This window comes from Rosa rugosa, chromosome 7, assembly GCF_958449725.1.
Source record: "Rosa rugosa chromosome 7, drRosRugo1.1, whole genome shotgun sequence".
Classification (NCBI taxonomy): domain Eukaryota; kingdom Viridiplantae; phylum Streptophyta; class Magnoliopsida; order Rosales; family Rosaceae; genus Rosa; species Rosa rugosa.
Window position 1 is genome coordinate 19,675,137 of NC_084826.1, and position 10,590 is coordinate 19,685,726.

General features: G+C 39.6%; 1 protein-coding gene across 1 annotated transcript; it reads right to left on the bottom strand.

Annotated features, from left to right (window-relative positions):
• Positions 1-5,904: 5,904 nt before the first annotated feature.
• On the bottom strand, positions 5,905-9,260 carry LOC133720069 (fasciclin-like arabinogalactan protein 16). Its single transcript, XM_062146255.1, has 2 exons — positions 7,746-9,260; positions 5,905-6,330 (listed from the first exon to the last, which is right to left on the bottom strand). Exons 1-2 carry the CDS (start codon positions 9,073-9,075, stop codon positions 6,266-6,268), a joined length of 1,395 nt encoding a protein of 464 aa, XP_062002239.1. The 5' UTR covers positions 9,076-9,260; the 3' UTR covers positions 5,905-6,265.
• Between the last annotated feature and the right edge of the window lie 1,330 nt (positions 9,261-10,590).

Sequence of the window (10,590 nt, forward strand, 5' to 3'; positions counted from 1 at the left end):
GTATGATTTTATATCAATGGATCAGTCTTCCATTCTCCTCAAAAAAAAAAAAAAAATGGCAAGAGAAGGTTGAGAACTGAGTTAGAATTAAACTATATCAGCATTTTGATTTCTCTCTAATATATATAAGGGAAGACTTTTTTTATAGTCCTATCTTAATTTAGCACCAATATCAACTACAAAATTTACCAATGAATTTATTTTAAAAAAATTACCAATCGATAATATTCTTTTCTCTCTCTTTTTTTTAGGACAAAGATTCGATAATATTCTGACAACGAAATCCTCCACGAAATGCAAGTCTTTGTGGAACATCGAGTAGAAAAATATGCCAGTTTGTCTAAAGTTAAAACCTGCCCCATTATTGAGGCTTTCACAAACTTCCTCAGATACGTATGGATGTTTTCTTCTTCTTTGACCTTATAGGGAACTTATTAGGATAGCAAAGCAATAAGTTAATGTAATAATAGAGATTAAAGAGTATGATTGGCATTCCATTGACGTGAAGTTTTCTTGTGCTAAATGTGACCACAAAAATGATAGCTGCATTAGTGGGATCACAAGATTTCCACACGTACCCCATTGTACCTGCCCAAATGGGAAAAAGGAGGAGAGAAATGGAGGGGACGAGAAAGACCATATAACTCTTGGTTATCACCACCGACAGTTTTTTTAGATTTTGTTTTTTTTTTTGAATAAACGGTTTTTTTAGATCTTAAACGAAGTAAGTTATGACTATTAATGTACTAATACATTAATCTATTGCATGTAGACTTTTTTCTTAATTAAAAAGTCAAACATATAATCGAACCGAATGGTCAACGTACTCGCGTCAGATTTTCAATGCCACAATATCACCTTATGTGTATAAGCCAACAATTTACACTCAATCTCTACTTGTATCTCATCCCACCAAACATAATTCATCAATGCACGTACATGACAGAAGACGTTGAGAATATGTATATATGCTAACTTTACAAATATATTTATGAGATTTTAATCGACTGGATATTTCTTTGGCATTGTGCTTTGAAGTTGTTCAAACCACCAGTATGGTCACACATGTATAAAGTCTCAACTCTCAAGCTTTAAGAACCGTCGCAATCTGCAAAATCGACACTTCGAACAAGTAGCGTAGGCTGTGACATAAATGCTTTGTGTAGTGTTGTGTCCAGCCAAGCCTAGTTTGTTTTGTGCTCAATATATATGTCAGGCCAAATATATATATATATATATATATATATATATATATATATATATATATATATATATGCATGTCAAATAATGTGTGTTTGACTGTTGCTAAAATGGGACATTATTTGTAGCAGCTGGCTTGCTGAGTCGGTGGCCGTCACGAATGATGTTAAAAACGTTCAACTTTTGAAACAGGAAGAGATGAAGGTCATTAGTAAAAATTGGGGTTTCTTATCTTCAGCATTAGGTATAGACTTTAGTTCGGGGTTGAATAGCATATTATTTTGCTTTCTGTTTACCTTTTATTGCTTTTTGAAAATTACACACAAGTGATCTTTTGAAACTTTAATTAGTGATAAGGCCACTTAATTTTTTTTTATACACATAAGGTCACTTGTTTCCATAAATTAATTCATTCCTGACAATTTTACCCTCCCACTTAAAAAATCCAATTAATTCCCATCGGTCTACGCCCTTACATCCCCCCCTCTCTCTCTTTCTCCAATCACAGTCTCTCTCTCTCTCCTCGACCACAGAATTTCACGCCTTTGGTCTCTGCCTCCGATTCCGGCGACCACCGGCACGACGCTCCTCCCTCTGGATTCCGGCGACCACCGCTTCCGATCTGGTGAGATTCCAATCGATCCAAGCTTGCAAAACCTCGAAACGGCGCCGCCCTACCTGTGTCTGACCTGCGACTCGAAGATCCACGGTGCCAACAAGCTCGCGTCGCTCCACCAGTGCGTGTAGATGTTCAAGGTTTGCGAGCAAGCTTTGGTCGCCGTCACTAACAAGGCCGACGTCGCTGTCCTCTGAATTTGGTGTTGGAGTGCTTCCGGATCTCATTCTCGGTGTAGATCCGAGCGCTGTCGGCGTTTCTCGGTGTTCCGCCATCGACGTTTCTAGCGTTCTCGTGCTCCCATGCCTCACCGCCATTGCTCTCACCTCGATTCAGACACCTGCAATTTCAGCTCGCCTCCGACGGCGGCCACTGAACCGGTCTCAATCCACGGCTGCGATTGCGTTTTTTCTAGAAGCTCTGGCAATTGGAGCTGCCGTGGAGGCTAGGGTTTCGGCAGGGAAGGCTCGATTGAGTCGTTGATGTTGCGCATGGAGAGGATGACTGTCGCTCAGGCGAAGGCGGGCCCACTCGAAAGGGACATTCACTTGGTAAAGTTTCCTTCTCTCTCGAGCTCAATTTCACTTTTCGAGTTGAAATTGTTGGTGATTGTTGACTGAGAAGCTTCGGATACCATCGTTTTTTACTCTTACTTCGGCTTATAGCTTTGGTAGTTTTCCAGTGCTGCTTAGTTTTGTTTGAGTTTGGACTAGAGCTGTATTGATGAAATACAGCTCTAGTCCAAACATCAATGGTGGCCATTTGAAATATGACACTAGCATTACCACATTGACAACAGCTTTCTACAATTATTGACTATTGTAATAGATTTTCACAACTATGGTTGTGGCATTTTACAACTATGAAAGTAGCTTTTTACATAATTATATCATTATTGGACCCTGCATACTTTTTATATCATTGAATTTGTTTTCTTTTTCCGATTGCAGTAGCTTTTTTATTTTAGCTGTATCATTTACATTTCCATAACTTTGTTAGTCTCTGAGAATAGTTTTCTCATTCTCTGGGAGTAGCTTTTGTTCTGCTTGTTTATTGCTTTTGGCGTTGTTGAGAGTAACTTTTGATGATGGTTAGAGTTGTTTTTGTTACTGGTGAGAGTAGTTTTCTGGTGTTGGTGACAGTAGTGTTTGTTGCTGGTGAGAGTATGTTTTGGTGTTGGGGACAGTAACTTTTGTTGGTATGGATAGTAGCTTTTGTTAGTGACAGTAGTTTTTGTGACCTCGTTAGAAATCTCACCAGCGTAGCTTTTTGTTTGTGATAGTAGCTTTTGTTACTGGTGATAGTAGCTTTTGTAACCTCGTCGAAAATCTCACCAGCGTAGCTTTTGTTGCTAGCCACAGTAGCTTTTATGGTTGCCGGAGTTCGAGGAAAGTTGGCCGGAGACTCGCCGGAGTTGGCCGGAGGTCAGCCGGAAGTTGACAGGAGACCCGCCGGAGTTGGCCGGAGGTCCTCGCCGGAGAGAAGAGAAAATGATTGTTGACTTTTTATTCTAGTGACATTTATGTAAATATGTTGGTTTTTATATCCAAAATATAACACCATTTTTAATCTAGTGGCCTTATGAGGGAAAAAATTAATTGGTGGCCTTATGGCTAAAAAAACATTCAAAGATGCACTTATATGTAATTAATTCTAATAACAAATATTAGTTAGTTTCTTTAGGGAGTGATATATATATATATATATATATATATATATATATATATATATATAGGATTTTTCTCAGGTAAGAATGTCCTTAGTTTTTCTTATGGAACAGATTTACTGTTTTCACCCACTTTCCGATGACATTTTCACATCTTAACCGTTCAGTTTTTAGGTCCTAATGTATGGATCACCTCTGCAAAATTTCAGCCAATTTGGTGATCGTTAAGGCGTCCAAAACTGCAATTTACACGAACGAACCGAATCTGTCGAACTGGAACCGTTCGTTTACATTGTTGTAATTTGCAGTTTTGGATGCCTTAATGATCACCAATTTGGCTGAAATTTTGCAGAGGTGATCTATACATTAGGACCTAAAAACTGAACGGTTAAGATGTGAAAATTTGATCGGAAAGTGGGTGAAAACCGGAAATCCGTACCTAAGAAAAACTAAGGACGTCCTTAGTGTAGCCGGACTGTATATATATATATATATATATCATATAACCGTATCATTTTTATTTTATTTTTTTTTTTTTTTTGAGCTACGTATCATTTTAATATTAGAGTATTACATATGTTAATTTCTGAAGCAATTTAATTACTAACGGAACCATATTTGATTTAATCATGAGACAATCTCTAATAGATAATACTTATTTAATCATGAATTACACGTTATATTCAAAGCGATTAAAAAACTATAAACCACTGATATGTTGTAGGGAAGATCATCGGAGATCAAAGTGAATGTGCCACTAATGTAACCGCGAAAATCGCCATAGAAAAGGCATAGAAACAACCTGCATCCAATCTCTAAGAATCTGACGACAACCTCCGAACGAGTCTTTCAAAGATGGCCAAACACCACTATAAAAGGATGGACACCACCTTTACGAACCAAAAACCTCGACAAAGCTTTTAAAGATATAGAAGAAATCAAACAAAAGAGAAGAAGAAAATGCAAAGAAGTAGCCCGTCTACCTACGCAAAGAGACGCAGCTAACCATAACAAAGAGTAAAAAGGAGGCTGCAATTTTTCTTTTTTCTTTTCTCTCTAGTGGTTGTTTTTGTTTCTCCTTTAAGGTAAGTTGCAATGAGTGCCCATAGACTAAAAGCTAGTGATCCATACAAAGGCCAAAAGAAACGTTGATTGATGTTATGGGAGCTTAATGTGTTACACGTGGAACTAATGGTTAATCAGTCTACTTCTTAAGGATCCTCTACAGTTCTGTTCAAGTTTGATAACTTCGATTAGGAAAAACAAACAAAAAAGAGACTTAACAAATATAATTAGCTGATATTAAAACTATACACAACAACCTAAAATTGACCACAATCTGTACTCTAGTATGTGACCACAATCTGTTTCGTTATACAGTGACAATGAATACCAACTAATACCGTGAAAGACTACCAACTGATTCCTTCTATTTAAATCCTTCAACCACCACACCTCAATATCACCACATCTTTTTTATTCCCAATCAAAGAAAATTGGAAAATAGTGGTCTACATTCATATTTTCATATAGCCAACAAAAGACCATAATAGCATGACAAAATAATAAATTTGTTCCCACTTAAAAAAAAAAAGGTAGCTTATTGACCCACTTCTTTTCTATTAGTGCATGCAAGAATATGAGTACTCTGGTGTTTTAGCATTTTAAAGGATACTAATTTAGGAACCAAGGGGAATCCAATGGGATTCATCTCCCCCACTGCCATTATATAAAGGATGACGAAGAAGAAATGACAACCAATGATCTCACCAATCACTTGAGAAGTTTCCTTGGTGTGGAAGTTTTCACTGTTTTGATTACTCCATTTTAGCGACTCTATTACAATACTTTTATACTTTGTTTGGTTTCTGTTTTGGGTTGTATATAATACCTTCAGATGATTTCTGATTTGTATATAATATCTTCATATTGATAATCAAATGCCTTTAAGTCCCAAAAGCATGCTAAAGAACATCACCTATAAACAGCTGGGTTGTTCCTTTCTTGTTAACCAATTATTCAGAGTAGAGGTAAGATTTTACTCCCCAATTCATTAACTTACTGTTTTATACCCTCTCTAATTCACTAAATTAAAATGAATTATAACCTATCCGAATAATTATTGAGTGATAAAATAATCAAGGTATTATACTCAAAACCAACTGACAATAAATGAAAACACCAGACCGTCGTAAAAAGGCTTAGAGTTTCACTTTCCAATACGAAAGTTTTTATTTATTTTTGGACAAATATTCCAATAAAAAGGGACAGAAGAAGTTTGCTTCTTTTCTACATAAGGCTTCAAAGAAAACATGTTGAAATTTGATTCACAAGTAATGGTGAAGGAGAAAAGGACAAAAGAACAGACAACTTTTATACCAGAGGTATACAGCTTGGCTGGTCTTTCAAGTACGCATACATAGAGAGCAAGCAAACCCAACCAATAAAATAATTAAGAAAAGAAATCGTATGTAATTACAGATTTCATAGCAAAACAATGGATGGAATTTCCTCTGTTTTATACATCCATTAATTCACTGTATTATGCATCAACCCCATCATCCTACACTGCATTGTGTGACAAAAACTCTCTGTTTACCCAAAGTGGAATCATGTTTTTTCAAAAAACGAACAAATTACAATGAACATAGGAGGAGGAGAGAACCCATGTATTTACCATTTTATCATTAACTGTTTACATGAACACATATTTTTTTTTCCGTAATTTCTTTTTGGGGGGCTCAAGTAAGAGACTGACTGAGAGAGCATCCCATATATCTTCTTCATTGACATGTACTGAAGTGCCCAAGAGTTCCAAGCATACTACAAGCTACTTCCATCAACTTCCCTGCGATTAGGTCAAAAGAAGAGGGTAAGTCAACTGTTCAAAAACCAAATGCTTATATACAATAATACCAAAGAAGAAACCCACTTGGGTCAGGCATAAGTTTAATTATTGGACACTGAAGCCTACCCAAACCCCACACCAAAATAAACAAATTAAGTGGTTAATTAAGTAATGGCATAAAACGAAGGTCAGCTACTGAGCTGGTACCAAAAATCAGAGAAGTTAATAATACAAAGATCTGGAAATTAAATTGGCACATCATGCCAGCTAAATATTTGGGTGAGTAGCATGGACTTAATTAGGGACAGGCTGTAGTGTTGGGTATCAGCAGCATCAAATGGTTAAAAGGGTGGTGGTGGGGAAGAAGAAGAAGAATAATAACCGAGGCAACAGCTGGGCAACACAACACAGAAGCAAATGTAAGGGCCAGGCTTGTTTTGCTTGCTTGGCAAACAAGTGGACTCACATGGCGGTAGAGAAGCATTAGGGGTTAAAGAGGAAATGTCATTTCTCATATAATTTTTGGAATCATTTCATTTCATAATTCATATAAGTAAAGAAGGGACCCTTCTCCTGGCCCCAAAGGACCCGTGACACATGAATTCTAACTTTGCGCCACCGACAGTTGCACTATGACTGCTCCATTTCCCAAGCTTCCTCTCACCCCAAGATTATGACTACAAAACATAACATTCCAATTCTAATCCACTATTCTAATCTGCCTCATTCCAATTCTCTGCTCACTTCTGTGCTGCTATTATGTCTCTGTCTAAAACCCTAGATCCAAAATTTTCGACCTTAAACCCAAAACTAGATGGTTTTGGATATGAGCACAACATCAACACAGAGAACACAAGTTGAACTCAACTAATGCGTTCATATGCACAAGTGACTGAAAATCGTTAGATTGATGTAATCGCGCCATAATAATCAATGGTTTACGCGCTAAGAAAGCTCAACACTACGACTTCTAGGGCTGTTTAGCTGTCTTTCTCTTGGACGTGCATATAGCAACCCAGAATTTGACGACGAATTTTATAAACCTCCATCAATCAATAACTAATCACATCATTGTAATCATTTTAGTGACATCTAGCCATGACATAATTGGCCTTAGTTTTCTAATGACCAAACGTTATCCCACCCCCCATTTAATATTAAGCCGATTCTCCACTATTCAGCATACTCTACAAACTACATTAGCATCAAATTGTAGTAGAACTCTGGCTTTAACCTGACCTTTTAAAAAACAAATGCTTTTTTTTTTGTTTTTGGCAAGGAAAAACAAATGCTTTTTCATCACCACGATCAAGCTATCTTCTTTGATCATAATTTCATATCAAGACACAACCAACCCGAGATAGCAATTGAAGCAATTAATAAATGATTTAGATAGTGAAGCAATTAGAACATACCTCTTCTGGGCTTAGCAGCAGCGGCCTTAACAACCGGAGTTGCTTTCTTCTCTTCTTCAACCGGAAACAGAACCTCATCAATACCTTGCACCGAAATCCGACCATCCGTATAGATATCCGGGTCGAAAAGATACGCCGACACATCGCCCGACCCGAATTTCACCGACCCATCAGCCTCCTGGGCCACAACCCTGTGCGGCAGCCTCAGCGTATCGTATTGCACCTTCCCGAATCTCCTGACGGAATTGTACATACTCTCCTCCGTTTGGTATTCCGGTATGATATGATAGTAAACAATCTGCTCCGGCGCACCCGGTTCGCTCAATTGGTCCGTCGTCAGCTTCGCCATCGCCTCATCATTTGGCGCCAAAACCGTCAGAACGTAACCCTCTGAGACTAACCGGCCCATCTCCGTCGCCAACGAGGTCAGGTTTACCAAGATATCGGCCATTTCGTTGTACCCGCCGTAATGCAAAAGTGTGTGGATGAAGTCTTTAACCTGGCTCATGCCGTCGAAGTGGTGGCGGGGACCGCCGGGTCCGGGTGCCGGAGCCGGAGCTAGAGAAGGACCCGGCGCCAAAGCGTCGTAAATGGGCAGAACCGGTGGGGCTCCGGCGGGTACTGCCGGTGCGGGTTTCTTCAGCCGGTGGGTTCTCGGATCCACTTCCGGGGCACCCTCGGGTATAACAGCGGAAATCGACCGTAAACTTCTTCTCCGGTTGAAGTCTTCTTGAACTGAGCGAGGAATTAGGACTCTTTCGATTCCGTGGATGAGACCGTCGGGTCGGATCACGTCGTCGGGTCGGACAACCTCCGCAGAATCCACCGCCTTTTTGTTGCCGGAGTCTTTGCTGGAGAGGTGGAGATGCTCGTTTTTACAGAGGGTGCGGTGGCGACCCGACCCGGAATCCTTGGGCCACTGAGTGGACCCGATACGGCTGGGGATAATGTGGAACATGAGGAGGGTCTGGAGGGACTTCAAGTTACCGGGTTCGAGCAAGAAGCGCTTGAATTCGGGGTCCAATTGGCGCTCCAAGGCCTCATTTCTGGGCGCGAAGATGGTTATGTTGTGCTGGCCTACTGCTTCCTCGAGGGTCTGGAGAAGCAGGGCCTTCTCGACGAGCTCGGCGAGCTCGGTGTAATGCGAGTCGAGGAGGGCGACGAGGACGGAGTTGGAGTTTATCTGGGCGGAGGAGTTGGATTTGGGGGATAAGGGTTTTGGGTTGCGAGGCAATGCGGCGGCGGAGACGGCGGAGGAGAGTGAGAAGAGAGTGAGGAAGACGACGAAGAAGAAGGAGAGGGAGGAGCGACCATAGATGTGAGAGTCCATGGCGCTGTAGAGAGAGAAGTACGAGTCAAAATTAGTGAAAATGGGGGTCGATGGGTTATGTGTTATGTAGTGGGCTTGTGGGTGTTTGGTGGGAGAAAACTGGGAGAAGCTTTTGGTATGAACACGCAGAGTCTGAAGAGAGAGAGATTAGAGAGAAGGAGAAGAAGAAGAAGAGTCTGAAGAGAGAGAGAGAGGTGATGGTGGTGTGTTAAAGGGCGAAAAAAGGTGAAGTGATGACTTCATTGTTTGGACAGGCTGGAGGTGGGGGACCACACGGCGACTTCCTCTCTCTCTCTCTCTCTCACTACCACCCGATTCGGCGGCTTCGGCTTTAGTGGTGTTGGGGCTTTCTTCTCTGGCTGGCTACCTAACCTGGCTATTGGCTAAACTACAAGGCTTTGCCGCTTTAGAGCGCCACTTGGCACGTACCAAACATCATGTTTAATTGTTTATTACTTTATTTTTTTTATGGTATGAAGCAAAAAAAAAATATATATTATTATTACAAAGTGATAATAGTTTATACACTATATAATTTTTAACTTTTTTGTTTCTTGTTTTTTTTTTTAATAAAGTCTAAATCAATCTGTCTCAAGCTAGAATGACCATTACAAACTTTTCTGCTGTCATTCATGTAAATATTTTTTATTTAAAAACAAAAATAATATGTATTACTATAACTATTTGCCACAATTTGTGTTTGGAGGCAAACTGCTCACAAAAGGCTGTTCAAGGTGATACTGTTTGTGTACTTTGCAATCATCAATATGAAGATGTTAATCATGTCTTCTGTGAGTGTCTAGTTGCAAAAAACATACTTGCAACTGCACCTTTTAATGCACATGTATACATCTTTCTTTCCAGCTTTTAATTCAAATAATGGATGTTGGAACAAGCTGCAAACTTACAATCAGAAACTTTTACTAGATTGCTCATGCTCATTTGGTCCTTGTGGAAGAACAATAAAAAAAAAAAAAAAAGTATGTTATAATCAGGTACCTCTCAACCCTCACACACCATATTTCTGCATAGCATGCTATGATGAGTATCAAACAGCTCAAACTCGCACTACCAAGTATAAAGGCAACAGAAGGTAAAATATTGGAAACCACCTTTTGCATGATAGGTAAAAACTCAATGTAGATGGTGCTTTCTTTACCTCTTCAATCTCTGGTGGTATTGGGGGTGTTATTCGAAATGCACAGGGGACTTTGTGGCTAGTCTCTCATACCCTATGAACTATGTTGCCCTCTGCACAAGTGGAGCTGATGGCAATCAGAGCTGGTGTAGAGCAAATCCAAAAACTTCAGTTACAAAATGTTGGCATTAAAAGTGACTGTCAGCTTACAGTCCAAGCAATCTCTACTGATAGACTCAACCTTTCTGAACATGAGAGTCTAATTCATGACATTCAAATGAATATCGAGACCATCACTTGTCTGACTATGACACACACTCCTCGAGCTACAAACAGTGTAGCACATCGGCTTGCTAGCATAGCTTATGAGTCAAGTT

Coding starts and splice junctions, on each gene's coding strand:
- LOC133720069 (XM_062146255.1), bottom strand. CDS start 9,075: ATGGACTCTCACATCTATGGTCGCTCCTCCCTCTCCTTCTTCTTCGTC. Junction 6,331..7,745: donor TGCTGCTAAGCCCAGAAGAG/GTATGTTCTAAT, acceptor ACCTAATCGCAG/GGAAGTTGATGGAAGTAGCT.